Source organism: Diorhabda sublineata, chromosome 7 (assembly GCF_026230105.1).
Source record: "Diorhabda sublineata isolate icDioSubl1.1 chromosome 7, icDioSubl1.1, whole genome shotgun sequence".
NCBI lineage: Eukaryota > Metazoa > Arthropoda > Insecta > Coleoptera > Chrysomelidae > Diorhabda > Diorhabda sublineata.
The window spans coordinates 9,465,603-9,490,076 of record NC_079480.1 but is presented as its reverse complement, the minus strand read 5'-3'; the positions used below and the strand labels follow the sequence as shown (position 1 = coordinate 9,490,076).

Here is a 24,474-nt window from a genome sequence, read left to right as displayed (position 1 = left end):
GATACTGTACTGAAGAAATGAAGCAAAACGGCAGTATTTGGCCAAGAAAGTTTCGTTTCATTAAGACAATGGACCAGCCCACACATCCATGTTGCCATTTGCCATAGCCAAAATCATTGAATTAAAGCTTGAATTGCTACCTCATGCACCCTATTCGCCATATTTAGCCCCCTCGAATTATTTTATGTTCCCAGTGTTGAAAAAAATACTCGGTGGTCAAATATTTTCCAACAATGAAGAGGTAATGTCTGCAATTCATGGTTATTTTGTGGAGCTTGACGATTCTTATTAGAAAAAAGGCTTCGAACTTATTGAGCATCGCTGGTATTGTATCGAGCGGGAGATTACGTTGAAAAATATATATATATATATATATATATATATATATATATATATATATATATTTTATGTTGAGCCAGCTACTTCTAGAGCCATTCTCGTATTTGGTATAACTAATTGACTACTAGAATTTTAAAATAGAAACTTTATAATTTGGTAAAATTTTTGTAATTAAAACGTCAAATTTGATTCAATACATTTTTATTAAATGACACTATTTAACAGTTCTCGATCTTATAAATCATAGATATTCAATAAAAAATAGTTTAGTTATTATTTTTATTTAAAAATTTTCATCTATCTATAGTTGTGTTGATAGAAATATTCATACATGTCGGTGGGGTGCTGCATTATATAAAAATGTACATTGAGAAAAGTGTTATTTTCTACACATTACGCGTTTTCTATGTAATTGATAAACAAGGATTATGATACCCTTCTTATACTTACGAAATAATGATAACATATTATTCCTATATTCTATCGTTTAGGGTATATATTTTTTTTGGAAGCATAAACTAATTTTTTCACAATCGACTTTTTTGCCTCGTTTAAATACCCGTACCCACAAACTTATTGATTATTTTACCACACAACTTGTCAACCTATAGGTATTTGAATGCGAATAGAAAATAGGTATATAGAAGTTATATGATATGAAAAATCATCGACACTCTCGAAATTCTCAGTTATCAGAATTTAATCCAATTACTGAGATGGAATGATTAACAAATTAGCAAAGTCTCTTTGGAACTTGGATCCATTATCATGGATGCTTATTTCCACATGTTCCAAACCATCTTCTTCTTCAAACAAAAAGAGTAATTCTGATAAAAGGATGAGCTGGAGTGGTTGAATGTTGAAAACCTCCAGATGGATTGTTCAAGTTGTTTGTTATTTCTGAACACTGCTTTGATGATCATATCCCAAATGACGAAAGTTTGAGACTTTTCAGGAAAAAATACAATCTTTAAACTCATATTTAAATTATTTGTTGGTGAATGTTTTTTTGGTTCTTGTGTTTTACATAACATAATAATGTAAATTTATTTAACTATTTATATACCCAGTTTCATTAGCGCACGTATGAATCGCATCCTAATCAAATCCGAAACCCAGAACGCAAACTCTGGTTGAATTCAGGATGGTAGCGGCGAACCTGCACGGCAGTCCTCCATTTTGGCTTGTGTGAACCCAATGAATATACATATTTTTCAAACTTAATGTATCACGCGAAACCAAGGTTCCACGACTATTGTGGAATACCGAGCTAATCATTTTGGTCTTTGGGGGTAAGGGGATATAAGATCAAAATAAGGCCAACTTGCCTTCAGATATTAACACCAACTACTCGGATGGATAAAAAAAAGCGCGAGCTGGATGGACCAGAATTACACAAGCATGGAGGACACATCTTTTCCCTAGGAAGATACGTTTCTAATAAGCAGACCGAACTGGTGGCCATCCTTATCGGACCAGGTTGCAGCTCACGATAATAACCATATTAATGTCCTTATTTGTACAAACAATGAAACGGAACTACTGTAAAGCATGACCACAGAATCAAAGCTGTTTGTGAAAGGCACTGAATGAGCAGGAAAACTAAAGGGCGGTCAAGTTACTGATGACCCGGTAAATTTTGGAGCTACTCAATCACTCATGAGATCCGAACCTGCAGTGGAAATCATCTACTCGTACATTACGGAACACCTTAAACTATAGGAAAGGAAAAAAGCAAAGATGCGTGGCTTCAGTAATTTGGTTGTAGATAGGCCAAAACCTTTATAAGTGACGAGAACCTCTCAGACTGAGTGTCGGAAATACTGATAGTAGGAAAAAAGAACCCAAAGACTCTAGTAGGCACATGGAAGCCGATTTTAGAGATCTAATACAGACAAGGAATCCGATCTGTGGAATGGAGAAAGAAAATTTTGCTTCAAAATTTGTGACGGCCGGAGAGTTCTCCAATTCTAGAGAATCTACATGGGCTACCAAGGGGACTGCAAAAGGATTACCTAGGCAATTAGGCCAACAAATCCTCCCCATTTTTAATAATAATACAAAATTTTATATTCCTATTCTAGAGGACTATTTAATTTTTTACTTTCAAGACTACATCATCAACTCATCAACTATTTTTATGATTAATTTCATATTAAATTAAAATGACATTATCAAAATTAGTCTTAATGATGAAAAAAATACTATAAACCTCTTGCCAGTAAGTGTTTCCTATAAGGGTAGCTTTTGATTCTACTAAGCATGCCAAAAGGACCCCAGCACCAATCTTATTAGAAATGAGAGAGAAATGAGAATATGTTTGAAATTTGAGTGTTTCATATATTGACCCCCAACATAAATTTATTGATATTGAAGTAGCTGAAGTCTCCAGTGTTCTATTGAAGAATATTTTTTTCCTGTGGCAATTCACTTAATTGAATTATTATTTTCCTTATATAATGCCTAATAATTTTGAGTCGCAGTTCCATATAAAATATTGTGAGATATACTTCTATACAAGGCCATATTTCTTTGTGTGTACTGATATACAGTTATTAAATAAAATGAAAAGTTCTATTTGATAATTAAATAGTAATTATTTTCACATGCACATATTAGAAAAAACAATATGCATTTGACAGTTCAGCAAGTATTTATCTCATGAAAGTTTCATAATGAAACACTAAATAACGTTATTATTTACATAAATAATGCAAAAATTTTCTATTTTAAATTGATTTGGTTTGTATAACTCATCAATACATATTTTAATATTTTTTTGATAAACTTTGAATTTACTGTGGGCCAAGGGAAACAGTAAAGTGATGAAAACATTTTGTCCCATCTTCCTGTGAAATAGTGAATAGATGATAGAACAAAGCATTTCCAAAATCGACGTTGAATAGTTAGATTATTTGAAGCTAATAAGGACCGCTGTGGTTGTGTGATTATATTTTGCTCATTTAAAAGTTCCAACTGATTACCAATATCCAAGAAGATGGACAGACAAATTGACTAAATTAGTGTCCTAATGTCAGTAGGTTTGGCAAATGAAAACATATAGATATGATTCTTAATTATTTCTAATAAGATTAGTATAAATTTGAAGATTGAAAACCATTACCTACATACAATTTAAATGCAACAACTACATGTAATGAAAAAAATTGAAAATTTAAATAAAAAAATGATAATCGTTGTTAAAGACAAAGTAGGGTACCAATCACAGTAATATAGAATTCCTGAAATACCTACATGTCCTGTTAAAGGAAAACATTCAGTCTTACCAAAAAATATGACTAGTAATAATAATTAACTTACTTACACTAACATGAAAATTAACATCACTTGCACTTTACAATTAAAATAAGTCTTTTGGCAATTCGTTTAAAATTCTGAAAGAAAATTAGTCCAGCTCAACAGCTTCTAGATTGGCACTAAGTCAGGCAGTTTATACACAACAACTGCGGCTCGTATCACAGAAATTTTTTCAGATAGAGAAATGAAAACGAGTAAAATTTGCTGCTACAATAAACACGTCATTTTTCGGCTTGTCAATCGTTTTTTGGATTGGGATTATTAAATCGCTGTAACTATTATCAACAATTTTAAATTTAATTCATTATCTTAAGTAGAATGTTTTATTCTCCAGTAAACTTTACAAATTTATTATTATGTTGAATTCTCTATAAAGATGTTTCGTGTTGTATTGTTTGATTTATCGGTGGAGCTAAACCCGATGTGCTTGGTAAATTAGGATTCGATACTATTTCAGATTCCTTTAGTTCTCTTTGAAGTAAATCGTCACAACTGTGATCCGATAAAACACTTTCAACGAAACCGATTTTTCTGTATCCAGACGTGGTGGGCTCTTCCATCATGAGAAAACCTCTAGGCGGATCTTCTATGTAATTGATGTAAATTGATGGTGATATTTCAGTAGGAGATTTGTGAACAGATGACCTTTCTGAAGGTGTGTAATACAATGACATTCTACTTTGAGTTAGATCTGTAGTGCTGGCATCTAAATTAGCAAGTTTTTCTATTTTGCTCTTTATATAGCAGTCTATGCTCTCAGCTTCTTGAGGATCAAATACTAGAGATTCGGCGCGACCACAAGTTCCAGCTCTACAATTCTCAAAATACAAACTGGGCAAGTTCTCCAATACTTTGTTAAGGGTCTGTTGTTGGTACTTGTAAGTTTCTCTTAACTGCAACACTTTATGTGAACTGAATTTACGAATTTTGTTCCTCTGGAAGACGTAGTTTTCTCGGACCCAATTAAGTTGACCTGTTGAGTAATCTCGCACCTTTTTCACCTGAAACAAATTTGTCAGTTAGTATATTTCGATTGGGGATTGAAAGATTGGAGCAACAGTTTTAAAAGTTATAGTTATGAATCCATAGGATAAAAGTAAATTAATCGAGGTGACCTTGAGAAAAAGTAATCGCCGCTTCGATATTTCTCGAGGAAATAAAAAAAGAAATCAACGAAAAGAAAACAACTAGAACATAATAAAACTGATATAGTGAGAAAAGATGATAAAGGAAAAAAAGGATACAATTCAAAAGATAATAAACGTAATTGATGATGAATAGATTTTATTGGAAGTCAGAATAAAATATTTGTGGCGATAACCGGAGTATCAATTTGAATCTGTGTAAGTTCTTATAAGAGTTGGTATGTTTTTTAATTAAAACCTAAACATCTTTATTCTTTTCACAAAATTGTGTATTAATAAAATTAAATTAATGCTAATTTCAAAATATAGTTTGATACTAATTTGTGGCGGAATTTATTTATCTTAGATTAAAAATTTATTTCATAATCTCCATTCATTCATCACTAATTGAATAATATCAAATCGAAAATTTTCTCGAAAAAATAAACAAAAAAGAATAAAGATCATTATTCAAAGATAAGAATGGAATAGTTCAAATTTGTTGACTTTATTATTAATATTTATGCACCTACACAGTGTGATCGAAAAATAACTAAAATATTAATTCAAATGAAAAAATATGTAGTGGCCCATTTATTGAACATGGCCAATTGGAAAAATCCCTTCTCTTCTTTAACGCAGCTAGGTACAAGATAATAAATTTATATTTTGAGAAAATTATGAAAGATATCGAATATGGAATTTTGTTCAAATCGCAAATATTAGTAGAGTTAAATCAATAGAGAGTTTATGGTCATGATGCTATGAATCGTGCTAAATAATTGAAAATATTTTTATTTTAGATTTATCTTATATTAACTGAATATTTGGGTATGTGCACGTTTAGCCGCTTAAGATTTAAAAGACGGAAGACTCAGGATAATTTTCTTTAAGTCCTAGGATATTGTTCATATTCAATTCAATGAATTTTTATTACAAGATAATATATCAATGAAAAGAAAGAAGAAGATCTGAAGATAATCTAGAAAAAAATACTGAGAATTATACTCGGAACAAATATTATAGGAGATGGAGAGAGAAGATTAAAGAAAACTAAAGAAATTGAAGAAGTGTGAGGAGAGACAAAATAAGGTATATGAAAGCACAAAGACTTAATTGGGCAGGACACGAGATGAAAACTTTCAGAAAGGGTGAGGACGATAACACAATAGATACCTCTATGGCCAAGAGGCAGAGGCAGACTAAGAAATGCCACGTGAAACCAAATTGAAGAAGATAGCAGAATTCTAGAAATGGTAGACTGGAAAGCGAATGGAAAAGAATGGAGAAAGGTACAAACGAAGCAGGACTAACAAAAAGAACGAAGGGAGTAATCCACCCTAATAAAGGGATTTATAGAAGCACAAAGCGCTAGCCATAATCCAAGAAATGATAATATATCATCGTAGGGCCGAAAAATTGCCAGAATTTTTGAGAACAAAAAATCTGTTTGTGTCATTTACCATTCTTATTTACCCGATTTATCATCGTGCAATTGATAATTTTCTATTCCCAAAGCTAAATTAAAAAAATTCTTTCATAATCTTGCATGCCATTATCACAGTATCCCTTAATAAATTACATCATTAAAATATATCAGTTGAGAAAATATAAACAAAGTTAACGTCGGAAAAATTAAATTTAAAATGGAGAGAAACTTTTTTAAGTGAAAATCATTTTAATTTTATTTTTTGTTTTCTATTTCAGTTAGTTTTAAATCGGCATATTTAATATTAAGACTCACCTGATCGCAATATTGATCTCTCAAGGTGGTCAGGTGTGCGGTACCGATATCTCTAAAGTCTTTCAAATGTTTTGCTTGAGATTGGTAGCTGTTTTGTATCCATTCCATTTGTTGAGCGCAATTGTCTTTGATTCTCGTTACCTGAAATAATAAAAAAAAAATCATGATATTAACATAGTACTTTTTGATCATGCTCTCATTTTACTAATATTTTGAGAATTCATTAAAAGTTGAAATACTTAGATTATAGTAATTGTATTTGTTATACTGTTGTAAAAGTTTTATTAGCGATAAAATAGAATACATTAACATACCTGCAGTGCATAATTTTCTCTAAGTTTCTCAAGCTGTTGGCTCTTGTACTGTTCGATATTATCGAGCATGGCATATATCTGTCGAGCTCTTGGGGATACTTTATCCCGTTTACAAAAACTGCAAAAGTTATTGAAAACACCAAACCTGAAATTAAGCAAAAAATATGTCCATAATGCAATTGATTTTATTGTACTGCATCGGTATATAAGTTTGTTATCGTATAACCGAAATGAATGGATATTTAAATTACATTTGGTCTACTTCAACATAATAATATTTATTTTTGAGTTATTAAAATAATTTTCAGAATTGTTACCTGTAACGACTAGCAAAAACGAATATTTTTAAGTAAACTTTCATTTATTTGTTTTAATGTGTTATAAATAGAACGGTTACACAAAAATTTTCTTCTAGTAAAATTAATATTATAGATGGAATTTACATGTCAAATTGAAAAAAATCTTAATATTTGTTTTTGGACAAACAAGGAGACTAATGTGAATGAAGTGATTTACTTACTTATTCATTAAATATCTTAGGAACTGTATAAATAAGGTCAATCCAAGAAATCCTCCGGCACTTTGCGTACCAACAATCAACGAGATAACACGTACTCGGTTCCAATCAGCGGGGTCGATGTGGAGCAGTACATCGTCTGTTTGATTGGCGATAGGATTACTGGCATAACATGTATATCGTCCGCAGTCTTCTCTGGTGACATTTTTAATCCAAAGGGTGCCGTTATCGAGTACCTGGATTCGGGGTGGAATGATTCTTAAAGGAGTCATCAATTGATCGTGAGCGTGAGGGTGCTTATAAAACGTATCCGGAATACTTGGATCCGGATTCCAATGATATACTTCCCTTCTAGGTGTAACCCAAGTTATAGAAGGGGGAGGATTTGCTGCGTACCTACACTCCAGTAAGGCGTCTGATTTTAGTCTATACAGTCTGGTTGGAGTCTTATGTATTATTGTAGGAGATGTGCAGTTTAAATGGTCCAATGTAGGCAACATATCGTCCGGATAAGCGTCAGGACCACAAGTTAAATCAGACATGAGTACGTTGCCTTTTTTTATGGCTGCCCATCGAGCAAACCAAAACATTCGACAATCGCAAGCCCATGGATTGTCACTAATATTCAATTTAGTTAAATAAGTTAAATTCGCAATAGATTGCGGAAGAAACGTCAAATTGCAGCCACTAATGTCTAATTCGCTTAGAACAGGCGTATCAGCAAAAACGTAGGTTTCTATGAATTTAAGTTTTTTATTTCTTTTCAAAGTCAGTATATTCAATTTAGGTACACCCAGTAATTCCGTGTTGTGTATCACTTCGATCAAAGTATTATCTATACTAAGAGAAGATAAAAGCGGACTAAAATGCAATAGACCGAACGTCAATTGGGTTAATCTATTATCGCTCAAATTCAATATTCTCAAATTACTTAACCCCCTAAATGTGCCACTAGCCATATTCATCAGTGGATTGCTCGCCAAATTTAAGTACTGTAAATGAGAAAGCGAATCGAACAAGCCTCTCGAGATAAATGTTAAAGAATTGTGAGATAAATCGAGTCTTTTGAGATCAGTTAAATCAGCGAAGCTATTAGAAGTGATTTTCGTAAGATTGTTGTTGTTGAGTAACAGTACTTCGATGTATTTGTTGAATTTGAAAAAATGATCCAAGAACGTGACGAGTTTATTGTGAGATAAATCTAATTCTTTTAAGCTTTCAATAAAAGAGAAAGCTTGGAAAGGTATTGCTTTGAGGTTGTTGTGGGAGAGACACAACACTTCCAATTTGATGTGGGATTTGAAGACATCTCTGGGAAGATGATCGATAATATTGTGAGATAAGTTTGCTCGAGTTAAATGGGTGTAATTATCGAATTGGTAGTTTTTCAAAACTGTTATATTATTGAAAGACAAATCTAGAGTTATGAGATTTTCAGGATTAATAACCACGTCGTTGATAACGGTTAAGGAGCTGAAAACCCATCGCAAATGTCGGATATTTTTTACGTCCAAACTCCCACCGATCACATACTCCAAATCCAAATAAACAACATCCGTTCCTATAAACAAATTTTCCATAGTCCTGTTGCGACATTGTAATGTATTCGTTCTCACAAGACGACAGTTTGCCGATGGAATTGTTCTTGTAAAACGTTGACTCAGGAAGCCATCTCCGTGACGTGTGTGAGTCGCTGATATCCCCGCAATTAAAAGAAATAACAGCGTCCATTTTGTGCTACCGGCTTTTTCCGGCCGGTGAAGTAAGTCCATATTTTTTAATACTCATTGTCTTTATAAAGCAATAATCTTCAATTGGCTGCAACAAAAAAGTGACTTTAATCATCTCAAAATATAGGGCAATTGCCTTTTAACTTAACAATGCGATTCGTAATAACTTTATTATAGAATTTTTTCAATAGCAAAAGGGGTTACGCATGCCACTTAATTTCAGAGATTATAAAAACTGGAAGGAAAAATATATTATTAGTATTAAATCAAAACTGACATTTTTTCAATATACAACAGATACTATTCTCTAACTAATTATTTATACCTGTGATATTTTGGTTCACTTTACTTTTTTTAGAAGATGTTTGTCACTTCTCTTATTTAGTGAAAAGTAATGTACTTTTGTTTCTGTTGTACGTATGGAATGGTGTGTGGCGACGGAAGGGGAGTATATTGTAGGGGAGCATTCGAATGTAGAATAATTTTTATAATAAAACTATTTTTCGTAACCAGTCTCGTTATTTAATAGCCAAACCTCGTATTTGGTTTGTAAAATGGCTTGTTGTGTATATAGGTGTTTCCACGTCAGACATTCTTTTGTTGTTGTTGTTGGACATAGTCCAAAAAGTGTCATCCTGCTGGTTTACTAATTTTCTACGTTCATTTTTGAAGGATTTTATTATTTTGAAACGAGAAAATTGAAATATTTCAATAAAAAGATTTAGAGTACAACAAATTACACTACGGAAACAAAGCAATACCGGATTTATTTGACGATTCGACGAATACAACAAAAACTGTAAAGTTCGTATACATTTAATTAGATTATTCCGACTTATATTACGCTTTACACTTTGAAAAGCCACGATTCCATGCATTAAATAGTTGTAATCGAATTAAAGGATTGAAGCTTTATAACTATCATTGATACTTGCATTGTGAGTTCACTCATTATTTATTTTTTCCTGTTCGTTTGAGAAGTTATAAGTGAATTTTAAAATTTACGTCATTATTGTATGATTCATTCCGTACATGTTTCATTCAAAAACATAACTACTTGTATGTAAATTATATTTTATAATACGTACATTAACATTTTTAATTTATTATATACTCAGTTATATTGGAGATGTTATGCCTAGGATAACTTTTTTGTCATGATGACCATCTTTAGATTAGGCACAATATCAACGTTTTATATTTGATCATGTTTATAAAAAATTTCGTGTATCAAATCATGAAATTGCCCGTCGTGTTAACTATACTGGAATGGTGATCGTAAATGGGTATCGTGTGTGAACAGAAGAAGGTAGGGGAACACCAAGAAGACCAACTGGTAAACCGAAGCGTAAGTCCGAGCATCAAGATGAATTCTTCGGTCAACCAGCTTTGCGAGACTGTTTTGTTCTCTAGTAGAATGCAGACCAATGGTTTGCAGAGGAATGTACGCTGCCTTTAATCTCTTTTCAAACCAGAATTGTTTAGTGCTTCCTTTGAATGCTGACTAAAAGCTGGTAAATTATTCTTTCTAGGTATAACACTCATAATACCACTGAGTACATTATAAAAATGTAGGTCATAGGCACTGGGTTGATATCTGTTGTATTTGTTGTTTTTGCTAGTCTGATAAATTCTGATAGAGAAAGAAATGAATAGTGGGGCGTTTTTCGAAAGCCCTTTCAAGATCAGTAATTTTGTAGCATTTGTAAACTCATAAAAAATTGTTTTAAATATTAATTTTTTATGTAAAAAACGAAAAACATTTTGTGCGACAAACATGTTGGAACACGGTACAGTTATGTCATATATTTTGAACATATTATAAATAATGATGATTTTGTCAGTAGGAGGCTTCAATTTGGATAAACTAATTCAACCCAATGACATATTTCAAATTATTGTTGGCTCCTTGAAAATAGATATTGTTGCTACTATTCCTTTTCACATCTATCCTAAGATTCTTATTCATTTTTGTAGGCATCACAAACGAACTGAACACACTGTTTACTACAACACTCACAATAACACAGCCTGACGAGCATGATGCAATTTTCGTTTGCACTTTCAATATTTCAGTTTACTTCATTGGATATGGAGATGTTAGTTTTTTTTTAATAATTGCATATTGCAAAGAATTTATTTTTGTAAAGTGTTCATTATCATTTGATTTAAACCTTTGACGTTACATTTTTTTGTATCAACTTCCAATTTCTAATTCAATTATTGGCTTAAATGGAATTTGTTATATACGTTGCCATATGAACGGACTAAAATATCTTATCGGTAGATTAATTATTGATTGCTATATTTTATTTGAAACCAAATGGAACTGAAGGGAGAGACCGGTACGAATGATTGATAGTGTTATTAATTTTATTGATAGCTGTTGTTAACGAGAATTAATAATTTCTTCGCGATTGGATTGTTAGGCTTTAACTTAAAACCCAATTACAAATATTTGAAATTTGGGAATAAGATCTTATTGTAAAGAGATAGGTAGGATTTGAGAGATAAGAAGACACAAAGAAATATGTTGAAAAGAAGGCAAAAACACATAATGTAATTTAAAAAATACATGCTGTAAAGCTCTTCAATATAAAATACATTTATATTTGGCTATTGAATATGTTTTGTGAAGACTAATACTAAATACATTATGTTTTTACGAAAAACAAAGAACATGCAGCAACTTTGAGGTTATATTATTTTTAAATTATATATAAAAAATAAACCGTTATTATTAAATCATCAATAGATCGTAAAAAGATAAGTTTACTTATAATATTCTATTCTATTTTTTTAATAATGTAGCGCATTTAGTCTGCTTTTTACTTGTTACAACAATTATTATCTAACTACCACAAACAGTTCTGCAAAGTGTGACAACCCAAGTTAAATAGCAATAGTTTTCATACGTCCATTTTCAGTACTTTTACATTATGTATCCAATATCTACCAGTCAATTCGCTTTGAAAATTTATTTTTTGGTTAAAAATTATTAAAATCAAAACAGTTTCTTCAATTGTTTCAAATATTATCGTTTAATATGTTAGCTATTTAAAATTTTACAAAGAAAAATTATTTGATCTCGTTATCGACATATATAATATACAATTTGCTATGTGTTAAGTCGCCATGGTTTTGTTTTATGACACTACTCAATTTCGCATTACATTCAACGTTTCAATTTGATTAAGAAAGTGCAAGTCATTAAAAAAGTAGTCTCTAAATAAATGAAACTATTGCTTAATAAATGTAGCAATTGCTTTGTAATAAAAGAGAATTTCACGAGTTACTCGACAGAAATGTTTTTTATATAGGTACTATGTTTGTATTTGCGATTTATAGAAAAAATTATCGACATATTTTGGTATGAAAATTTAATTGGGTCTGAAGTCCATAAGATTATTATCCAAACTCACAAATTTGTTTTTCTCCAGATTTATTAATTTTTAGATGTGCAAATTACAAATTAAGTATGCTTAGTTTTACACGAAATGTTTGTTATTCTGGTATACAGTTACTGTATAAAATATTCAATAGTTCCGCTTATTAAAATTATTCATTAAATCAAAAAACGAGCGTCCATTTAATGTGATAGTAGTCAAAAGAACAACTTATGTTAGAGCAATAGTATGAAGCAAATCAAACAAGTGAAAAATTAGCATTATATGCGAGTTATACACTATATTTTTTCCACGGCTTTAATTGATAATAGCGAATTAATGTAACAAATAACATGAACTTAATGTCATTAAAAATGTCCACTTAGAAACAAAGGAAATATAAATTACACATTGAATAACAAAAAAAAATGGTATTTTTATTCTTTTTAGAAGGTTTTCAACAAATATTCAATTATTTACAATATTGATTTTGTAAAACGTTTTACAGCTATACAATTATAAATAAAGCATTGCTTGAATTTTGACATTCTGATTTATTGTGTAATAACTACAATTATAACACAATGAAATCATTATTTAATCAGGTAAAGATATGTGGATGCATACAATGTACCTCTCATTGATCTTACAAAAAGCGTTAGGATTCAGCAGTCTTGTGTTATAGCTATGAATTTATTCGAGTGATTTTATTCAATATTTTATACACAGAATAAACAGAAAGTGAATGATAAATAATCTAATATTAGAAAGTCGGAGGAGTTTAGCATACTTCCATCATTCTTCTATTCTGGTAACCTCAAATCTATGTATGTATGTATGTATGTGTTTGATTGCAAATTGAATTTCGGAAGCTTTAAACATTCGTTTTTTTTTATATGTATGTATATGGTAATCCTTTGCAGCATTCAAATTTCACTTTCAGGTTTTTAATCGATTTTAAACAAGTTACTCATAGCGAGATACAAAAGGTATTGACATACCAGTAATCCTTAGAAGTTATCAATTATTATACTAGTAATAGATCAGGTCCGTCTAGCACTCAAACGGTTTTTTTAATTTATCATTCATTAGCAGAATACTCGTGCTCGAAGTACTGTTGGTTTTTGTACCGCTATAAAAGGCTCGCAGGAGCGAAGCGCGCGCGAACACGACAAGATTCGCGGGTTGCTCACTCGCTCAGTACTATTTGCAACGGACGGTGTAACTACGTATTGCCAAAACGCAAAGTAGCAAAGCACCTGTTGTAGTGTTTTCATTTTCCATGCCTACTTCAAATAAACTTTTCTTGAGAAAAATACAAGACGTGCATACGCGTAAAGAACGCGAACCTGCTAGCGTAGACTGTTGGCAATCTTATCCGCGATTTGCGTGCGAGTGTGGATCCGCCAACTAGATTTTTAAAATTGTTTTATGATGTTTTTTTTTTAAATGCAAAATAGTGAAGCAATATATAAGAAATGCATACCCGTAGGGTGTAATAACCACTATTGCAGTAACCCGTCCGAGATTTGAAAATACTTATATCTGCATTTTGCTTCCATTGACTAGAGTAATTTTCTCCTTCATTTTGATTTATAATCAAATTAAAAGTGATAGTATTAGAACAAAAAAATAAAAATAAGTCTATTTTCAATAGTTTCGCATTCAAATAATAATATATATTTTTTAAATAAACAAATGATGTAATTTATGCAAATTAAAATCGCATTATTTCAATAAGAACAAAATGGATCATTCTTCATGAACTAACTGCTTCCAGTTTTATTTGATAAGAGTGGCTTACATAACTGATACAAATGGGAAAATAAAGACTTTTGATTTGTTGTTAAAACTATCGAATTTCCTAGAAGTAGAAACAATCCAATCAATAATCGATACATTGACCAACTGTTTCAATAGATATCAACGAAACTGTCAGGCCAATTTATTTGCGCAAGAATCAGTCTGGTATGTAGTGTAGCGTAAAAGGACTGTCTTTATTTAATTAAATAATGGAATGATATAACAGTTCTTCTTGTTCGTCTCTCTAACTAGATTTGCTCTGATAAATTTTATAAAGCTAAATAACGTGGAAAATACCAACGTTAAATGTTATAAAGTATATTCTATAAATAACCCTGGTCTTCAATATATAAACAGATTATTACAATTTAACGACAGCATTTTGATTCATTTTTTTTTTCATTTATACTTCTCAAAATATTGAAAACAATTATTTGTCAGTTTCATTTTTCTCTATTAAAAAATATATGATTAACACATTTTCTATTGATTTCAAAAATTTTAATCGAATGAATGCACTATTGTTTGATTATTTTCATTTCACAAAATAAAATGGTCCAATTCAAATAGTTTGAAATTTGAAGCAACAATAAACAAATAATTTTGAAAAATACTTTGTTTAATTTACTCTGATAGAGAATGTTTCATGAATTTTATGTATATGCGAATGGATCTCTGTCGAAATAAAGGAACTAAAAATGCTTAAAAAAAATAAACAATGGGTATTTTTTGCAAATGCAACCTCTCCAATTGACGTATTTATTGTTAACTTAAAAGGGGGGACAGAAACAACATCCCTATGTCAGTTTTATTTTAACACAAGCTCTCAATTAATCTCAATTAATTCATATACCCTTTTCTATATTTTTACGATACTTGTGCTTGTTTGTAAAGTTTTGCATAATTTTTTCCAAATTCAAAGACAGAAATATGTTTAAATATGCCTAGTAATTCACTAAGAGAATTGCAGAGAAAAAATAATCGAATACGTCACTTCAAATTATTATTAGAAAATATTGTTTGTTAATGTTTCAAGTTTCTATTTTCTTATCTCAATTTTTGGTATTTTTTTCTCCGTGTGCCAAAAAAGATTCAAATTATTAGGGTATAATATTCTTGGAAGATAATAAATATTAGAATTGAACCAAAAAGTATGGTATCCTCAATAATTTCATTCCGAACATTTGTTTGTTGAGCCCTTTGTGTACGAGATTTGAAGGTCTAGTCGGATTCACTAGCCTAATAACGCCGATCGGCTTATCCGTCTAATGCGAGCGTAGCTTTACCATAAAACAACAATGATTCTAAAGCTTGTTATCGATCATTGAAAAAAATCGATCGTTTTTATTACGCACTTTCCTTTTTTATCTTATATGGATGCTATTTGCCTAACAAGATTTTCTTACATGTTCTTTGTTGAGTTTTAATGTTAAGTTGTAAAAACCAAACTTTACGCGAACCTATTCTTGATAGCAAGTTTAAATTTGGTAATCGTACTCAATTAATTGGAGCGACTTCAGTCTGTGCTGGATTTCTACATATTCGATCATGATTAAAATTTAAATTCGATGCGTATGGTCTTTTACTTATTAATTGAATTTTATAAAAATACAAATCAATCTCATAGTTAGAATTACTTGAAAAACTATCTAGTTTTGATAAGCTGTGGTTTCGTTTCTTCACCTTATCATTAAGTAAGTGTTATTTAGTATTTTTACAGAGTTATAAGGAATAATTTTTAGCGTCAATGAATATTTGTAGATGTAATTTCGGTTAACATCTCGTAACTTTATTTTTTCCTTAACATTGCTAGAAGAGAAAAAATACGAGTAGGTATTTTCAATTAAAAAAAGTTTTAAAATTAGAAAATCCAAACTACACTTCATTAGAGAAAATTAGGTGTATATAGTCAAGTCAAAATATACAAATATCTTTATACGACACCCCATAGAAAATCAAAATTGAAGTGATTAGAAATGCTGCGATGAAACGTTATTGATGAAGTTAAGAATTTGTTCTAAAAATATTTTCACTTTGTGTATATCAGTTCTCCTGGATTGGTTTCGCTATGATCTACATTAAACAAAATCTTCTAAACCTGCATGTTGTTTTTCTACAATTTCTAATATAATTTATTTTATCATGTCAAATAAATAAGACTGTCATTTCTTAAACCTGGTATCTATAATGAAATTGACCTCTATTTATAATTCCAAATCGAACCCGTAAATATAATTATTAGTTTGTTTGATTAGTCGAAATATTTTAGAAATTTTTCACCTTTTTTTGGGCCTGTTCATTGAACATCCAACTGGTAGATTATTCCATATCAAAATTAGGTTTTCAAGAACGTTAAAAGCTGTTTAGTCTATTGGTCATTGTCAGTGGGTTTTATTAACATTTGTCATAAAAAGCAGTATAATATAGAAATGAATCATGTGTGTTGATGTGAAATTTTGAATGTTGAATCCAATGCCATTGCAATAAATAATATTGAACTTTATTCTATAAAGATGAAGCAAAAATAAACTATAAATATTTATGTGAAAATAATGATCTTCAAGGAATTGTTTATTTACAAATCATTCCATAAACAGTGATTTTTGATTAAGTTAATTTAACGAAAAAAATAATGAAACCGATTATACCTAGTTCTATATTAACTGGGTCAATTATGTGAGAAATGTTTTATCAATATTTAGCAGTTTTATTTTTATAAAGCAGAAATCTTTTGTTTAACCAGAAATAAAATTAATATCAAAATATTCATATCACATCTTTTATTCACATTTTGTAACCTAATAGTTTGAAACATGTCAAACATTACCGGGAGGCCATAATAAGTAAATATGGTGGACGAGTTCGAAACCTATTCTTATGTAAAATAACATTGTATACCATTAACATTCAGTCACAAAACACGTGATAGATGACATAGACGTCAAAACTTCTTGTAACGATATCGGATTACTTAAAAGTGCAGAATGAAGTGATATTATATTATGTAAAGAATAAAATATCTATACATCCAAATACAATTCAATGAATCGTCAGAATCTAATTCCAGTTCTCATGTCTTACTGAACGGATATAAAAGACATTCGGACAGATTTATTTCAAAAAAATTTTCTCTAGTATTTAGAAGACTGTAGCGTTTTCCTTTCCTCTTTATGGAATCTAACCGTAAAGACAGACTTGCGGAGGTCTACTTTAAAATATTTTAAACCTATAGCTTTACCGAAGAATCCAATATATGTGTGAACAGAAGTGCAAATAAGTCCGGAATACAGTTAAGAAAGAAAGATACAATATATATTGGACATGTGATACGTATTAGACAGATCTCTTAAGGCAAAGTATTTGGAGTAAGAAGAGTGGGCAGGAGACAAATATCGTGGTCGACGAATTTAAGACTTTGTGTTGACAAAATCCAAATAACATTTCTCATGATTATGGTGATTATTACACATATATAACACCAACAGTTAGATATAGTAGAATAAGACCACTTAATGAAATCTCTCAAATAGTTACGTTCATGTTTTGAGTGTGTTTATTTTAGGAATTTCCTTAGAAGATATATACACATCTTTTGTTTTTTATATTTCGAAATTTCTAATATTGTTGAGCTTATTTTAACGGAAGCATAGAAATAAAATTACAGTTTGGAATAAGAGTTCATTAATACGAAGGCAATGCTTCCTTCCTTCGAGGCATTTCTTATGTCCTGTGAATTGGTTTTCCAGTTACTTGTTCACTTCTAACTTTAGTATATGTATATACTGTCTAACCTTGACGACATGTATAGGATGAAGAAACCAGTTTCATCATTATACATATTTTGTTATTTCGCATTTGAATACATATTAAATTCTAATTATAAATAGTCGTACCTTATATTGCGGTGTTGCTAAAGTTGAACAGAAATAAAATCATAAAACTAATGATTTATTAGTTAAATTCATAATGTAATTTTTTAATTTGTGTGCACTCTTCTGTATTACGCTCATATGTACGGTCTAGTAATTATGAATTTTTCAACATAAATATTTTTACACTAATATGCCAATGTAGAGAAAGCTACGTTCGTACAGTGTAAATCAATTTAGTCCAGTGAACAATGGTTTTTACCTCGGGTTTCAATATGCATCGATTTGCTTAAAATTTTAACAGTTTCTAGATAGGAAATACCTTAAAAACCAAAGTTTGGTTCTAGACCTAATACAAACTGAGTTATTATTAATTAAAGGTGGAACTTGAATGGAAGTTGAATAAGCAGAAAATGGTAATATTACGAAAAAAATGAGTTGATTCTTTTTCGAAGAACTTTGAAATACCATGCAAATGAGAGTTTATAAGACTTTGTAATACATGAAATAAGGGAGTTATGACGAAAATAAGATAGAATCCCTCAATTTCATGAAAAATAACATAATTTCTACCCTTGATATTACCACCCTAATTGAAATAAAATATTATAAATTTGCAAATCATTTTAATTAAACACAAATATTAGGATCAAGAAGTTTGAATGGTTTAGACAGCTCGATTCTGAAAAAAATTATTAATTTTTACATCTCAAGACTATGTACCAGCCATCTATCAAATTATTTATAGTTGTATTAAAATTTTCGATATAGAGATGTAAATTTTACTTGAATTATTTGAATTCAATTTTTCTAATGGAGTTTTTGTTTTTATTATACTTCTTGGTTCGTTAGTGCAGTTTTATTTTTCTTTATTTTATTGATGACCGTTCAGTCTATTTTCTAAATATTGAGATGTCTGCCCTATGTAGACAGCGTCACAATTAGTACAAGGCACCTCATATATAATATTACTTCTTTTGTTTTTTGGTGTTTTAGATTTTAGTTTAATGAAATATTTGGACAATGTATTATGACCTTCATGACTTATACTAATATATTTATTGAAATAAATCGAAAGTTGTTGGGAAAGTCCTTGTATGGTAAAGAGAAATGTGTTTTATGTTTTGATATTTCGTTTCTGTTCTGATTTCGTTTGTAGTGTCAATTTATCCTTTTTCAAGATAATTATTTTCTTTCAATACATGTACGTGTGTGTATACACATAGTGTACTGGTAACATCTGCTTTCATAAAAAGAAACTTTCTATATATACATGGATATAATATGTGTTGAAAAACATTGATCAAGGATTGAAAAACATACAAAGTATCCTAAAACATCTATTTTCTACATGCTTCAACTTCTACTTTATTGAATTTTGACAATAAGGGGTAGTTTTCACCCCTTACAATAATTTGCACATTTTCGCATAGGGTAGATTTTGAAGTGAAGGGTGAATGAAACGCAAATACATACTTGATGGAATTCTGAGGTGATACCATATTGCTTACGGTACTATTAGAAGAGACACATTTTAGATTTGAAAAGTGATCAAGATGGAATTTGTAAGATTTTCATTTTTTGAAAAAAAAAAACTTCTGAATGTTACGTGTAATTAACTCAAAAATTCAAAAACTTTTATGGTAATCGTGAAAATCGTAAAAAACTATAAGCAAACATTTAATATAATTATAACAATTATTACTGCAGTATAATTTCTGTTCAGAATTTTCAAATGAGAATAATAGGTATATTTAAACAAAATTTCTCGACCATATTATCTTATTTTTTGTTAGAAATAATTGTCTGTAAATAGCAATGATAATTATCTAACATGGAAGTGCTCAGTTCATGTAAAAAATTTCGCATTTCTAGGTTATGTTATACATACGTTTACATTTTCTTTTTTAGTAATTTCCGATAAAAGTATATAAAGAAAGGTTCTATTTTTACTTTTCGCTTTAGGTGAATAAAAAACATATATCAATTAACATGTATACAAAATTTTTCGTAGTTTTGCTCTACTATAATCATCTAAATGTTGATAACTTTCTTTTGCATTGGAATGATAGCTTTGTTGATGCCTTTTCAAATCTCTAAACTTCTCTGATGTTTTCCGAAAATTATCCTCATTTTTGTTGCATCAATAAATAAAACTGTTTAGAAGACTCCACCTTAATTAATTTATTTCTAAAAACTATTTAAACAGAATCAATAAAAGCTTGATAAAAAGTAACAAATTAAAAAAGAGGAACTGAAACTGTGAATTAATAAAATAATTACGTCACAAAGGGACTTCAAAAACATAATCTCGAAATGTAAAACAATTCTCTATATCAAGCAACTCGGTGCGTTCATTCTCGTCGTAAATAGTTTGGTTCCATTCTGAATGAGCAATTTAAATTTATTGTTGGCTATTTGAAAAATTAATACCTAATAAGAGTGTGTGAAGTAATAAAACTTAGAATATAATATCTACAATTCTAACACTTCATTTATCTATTGAAATAATTGATTTTGAACATTGGACGAATGAGTGAAGAACAGAATAAAAATCAATAGAATTATTAGGTTGTTTTGGACATGAACCGTCTGGCAATAATTATTAAATTTCAGTCCAATGAATTTCAAGATCAAATAATGAAGTACACGCAAAGTATTTAATTAAATTTGGCATTTAACCAGGAAAACTATAAACATTTGTTTAACCTTAAGGATATAAAGGATAAAAGCGAACAAAGAATCGATTCACCATAATTGTGTCATATAAATCATTAAGTAAAGTCAAAAATGAAGGAAAATTCGTAAATGAAACTCGAAAAATATATCATACAAATAGTATCGATTTCAAAGTAGACCCTTTCGGAAATAAGATACAAATAAAATTTTTGTGTTATCGAATTTACTACTCTACGCAAATACTCTTTTATCGACCGGAAACCGCTGTCAGTTGTTTATTTTTGTATACCACTGTTCACAAACTTATTCTGCATTCTTATTAGCAGAAGCAAAAGACGCAAATGTAGGCAGATATGGCAAGACAGTAAATTGTATTATCTACATAGCAACAAAAAAAATTATTTCACACCGAATTTTTAAGTAATTAGATCATAATCATTATTCATACATTCCAAATTGAATGAGCAATCATTACTCTTAACACTCTAAGCACATCAATCAACAAAACACTTATTTTTCTGTAGGTTTCACTCTTATTGATTTATATTCGTTGCGCATATTATATCATAGTTATATTTATGAAATCAAGTTTTTTTAGATCATTTCGTTCTCATCCAATTGTGGGCTAGTTATTTCTTATCTTCCCGCATTACCTTATCACATTTCGGCTAGAAACTATTTTTCAGTTTCCTCCAGTATATCAGGAGTTGCGTTCCATTGCGAATCCAGTATCTTTGAAACATCGAAGTTATAATTTTTTTCTTTTATAGGGTTATGAATCGCTCCGATTTTGAACTTGTAAATCGATATATAATCTATAATTTTTTATATATATGTACTGTTAAAGAATTTACAAAACGATATATATAAATATATATTCGATTTTCATTTCAATATATTTCACAAACCACTAGGTATGCCTTTTATCAGAAATTGTGTTAAAGCTCCATTTTCATATTGAGCATACGTGGCCATTTGCATATATCAAAAGTAGGTTTGATTTAAAAATACGAAGTAAACATGTTAAATTATTTTATGTATTTCACAACTATAATTTTATTTCTTGAAATAAACACGATCGGTTTTGCTGTTAAAAAAAAATTATTCTAATAAATGAAGCTTTCCATGGATGCAAATATTTTTTTAATAGCCTTCGGTAATTTTTGGTTTTAGTAACAATAAAAAAAGAATCGTATACATTAAGTAACGTCTTTACCAGTTCTTATCTGGCTTTTGTTGCCTTAAGGTAACAACCGTCGCAATTTTCAGTTTTAACATATTTGGAAAAGAAATCCAGTGCTAGTCCGAATGAAAACAACACATTTAAATTGAAAGTATTGGTTGAATGAATTGAATTAAAAAATGGAACATGTGGGATAAAATATAGCAATTTATAGAAAACATGAAGCTCTAGGTTAAAATGCTGATACACTATACACACAAGTATGAAAGTGCCTCTGCTAAATTCATTTCTTACATTTAGGTGAATAGTCAGCTAGAAAATGAGCCGCTTTCAAAGTGAAACAATTAATTGAATTAGGTATTGTAAGAAATTGCGTACCAATAGTAGATTTGTAATTTACATAAAACAAAAAGACAATAATTAATGATCTTACTTAATAGTTTTTATTTTGAATAGAAGTACGCAAAAATATTTCATTAAAAATATATTATTTAGTAGTCTCGTTAGGCAAATTATTTGATTGTGTATCAGTCAACCTTGTCAATTATCTAGGTTCAAGTAGATAAGAACTGTTTACTAGAGATTGGCTACATTAAACAATAAAGCAATTGAATAATGTCTTCTGATTTTGGATATATATATATATATATATATATATATATATATATATATATATATATATATATACATCTTTTTTTTAATACTGCATTATTACTTTTATAAGATTAGTTAATCTGCTCTAACAACTAGTCTACGTCTATACCACCAAACATTTAAGTGATACACTACCCTATGATTGCATATGCATTTTAAATAAATGTAGGTACTGTTTTCAATTTAAATGCTATTTTAAAATAAAGAAATATGTTGATGGGTAGCAAAGAAACCGTTGAGAATCTATGAATGAATTTAGTCGACAAATAACAGTTTAATTGAATAGTAACCATTTTCCCTTCCACCTTTCGAGGTGAATTTTTTAATTTTCTATATGAATGTGATACGTTTTACTAGATACTATATCGAAATATTTTCAAAATAATAATGTTTAATTATCTTACATATAAAACGGTACTAACCAGCCATTTTTAATAGTAAAATCACACACATTTCTTCAGAATTATTATTGTGTAATATTTTATTGATCAGATTAACACGTGCAAGAACACTATTCAGTAGAAACACAACGAAGAATGAACATGCGAACTGAACAAAACAAATCCGTTTCTATATAGTTTAAGGTTGCAATACTAATAAATCCCGTTCACATGTAAATCGACGAAAAGCTAGTGCTTCTATGTCAAAATCGAGAATCGACCGGAACTATACCGCTCACAAAATCGGCGTCCTACGTGCAACACAGCTGTTAACCAACGTTTAGCCGTTTCTGTTCCTTCATGTACTAGCAAGTGGGGAACGAAAAAGTGCGCCGGTCGAGTCCATTCTCACTTATTGCCGAGGTATGGTCTGAAGTCCGATATTAGAATTTATATAGTTGAGTTTGGACTCCATGTTTATAATTTTAATGTGGTTTTTCTTGTTTCCAGTGGTATTCAAAATACTTTTATGATAATCTATTCTTGATATAATTTGTTGTTGAATTTTAAAATAATTGTACAGAAATACAGAAAATCAGTATTATGTAGCAGATATAAATACTTATAGCAATTTATACAATTCATTGAATCATTATTATTTCAATATTATTTATTGTGTTTGCTTTTTCTCGATTTGGTATTGACTCGTTATTTTATTTTAATCGAAAACTGGATTCCTAGCGTTTAATATTAATATTTACATTCATAGAATAAGTAACGCCATCTATTATTCTTTAACGATAATAGTAGCATTGAATTTAGTGCGTATCACAGACATCTAGATTTAATTTTTTTCCAAATATTTGTAGTCGTATTATTTGAGTAACAACACGACGTTTATTTATAAATTGAATCAACGTAATACGTATCTTATATTACGAAGAGTATACTGCAGTTTTTGTTATTATATCCTACCATTTATCAGTTCAATGGACAGCTTTCAGGTTATCCTATATACAGAGTTATTCAATGTAAATGACCTTTTTTCAATCATGTGTTTATGATTGAAACTAGCTTTATTGTTTTTCAAGATATTCTCAATTAGATTAGTATACTTTTTCATGCGTTTCTCTTTCTCCTCCGAGTAAGGTAACTTTTAGATATGAGTTTTGATACGTAAACCGGCTTCTTATAGTTTCAAAATCGTTACCACCCAACTTGTTTTTAAATGCGGGAATAAAAAAATTCTTCAGCTGCCAAATAAGGGCTATATTGCGGATGACTACTCAACTCAACCAGTGGTGTGAAAATTACGTCTTTATGATGAATTCTTCGCAACCTCATTTTTACACTTTTATAACGCCACAGTTGCCATATGAGTAGCAATGACAAAAAGGTTGGATTTGTCTCATGTTGGAAAACCTAGAAAATTGA

The 24,474-nt window shown here is 29.9% G+C and overlaps 2 protein-coding genes across 3 annotated transcripts in view; one reads left to right on the top strand and one right to left on the bottom strand.

Moving 5' to 3' along the window:
* LOC130447065 (cytokine-like nuclear factor N-PAC) overlaps window positions 1-24,474 on the top strand; it is a 114,957-nt gene that overhangs the window by 58,018 nt on the left and 32,465 nt on the right. The gene's annotated exons all lie outside the window — the stretch shown is intronic.
* LOC130447064 (uncharacterized) lies at window positions 524-23,463 on the bottom strand. Its single transcript, XM_056783688.1, has 5 exons — window positions 23,083-23,463; window positions 7,360-9,174; window positions 6,840-6,984; window positions 6,526-6,666; window positions 524-4,658 (listed from the first exon to the last, which is right to left on the bottom strand). Exons 2-5 carry the CDS (start codon window positions 9,126-9,128, stop codon window positions 4,026-4,028), a joined length of 2,688 nt encoding a protein of 895 aa, XP_056639666.1. The 5' UTR covers window positions 9,129-9,174; window positions 23,083-23,463; the 3' UTR covers window positions 524-4,025.

Bases quoted from the DNA above. Each gene is read 5' to 3' on its own strand.
- LOC130447064 (XM_056783688.1), bottom strand. From the start codon at position 9,128: ATGGACTTACTTCACCGGCCGGAAAAAGCCGGTAGCACAAAATGGACG. The intron at 6,667-6,839 runs GTATGTTAATGT...TTATTATTTCAG, and splicing joins GAGAAAATTATGCACTGCAG to GTAACGAGAATCAAAGACAA. The intron at 4,659-6,525 runs GTGAGTCTTAAT...AATTTGTTTCAG, and splicing joins GAGATCAATATTGCGATCAG to GTGAAAAAGGTGCGAGATTA.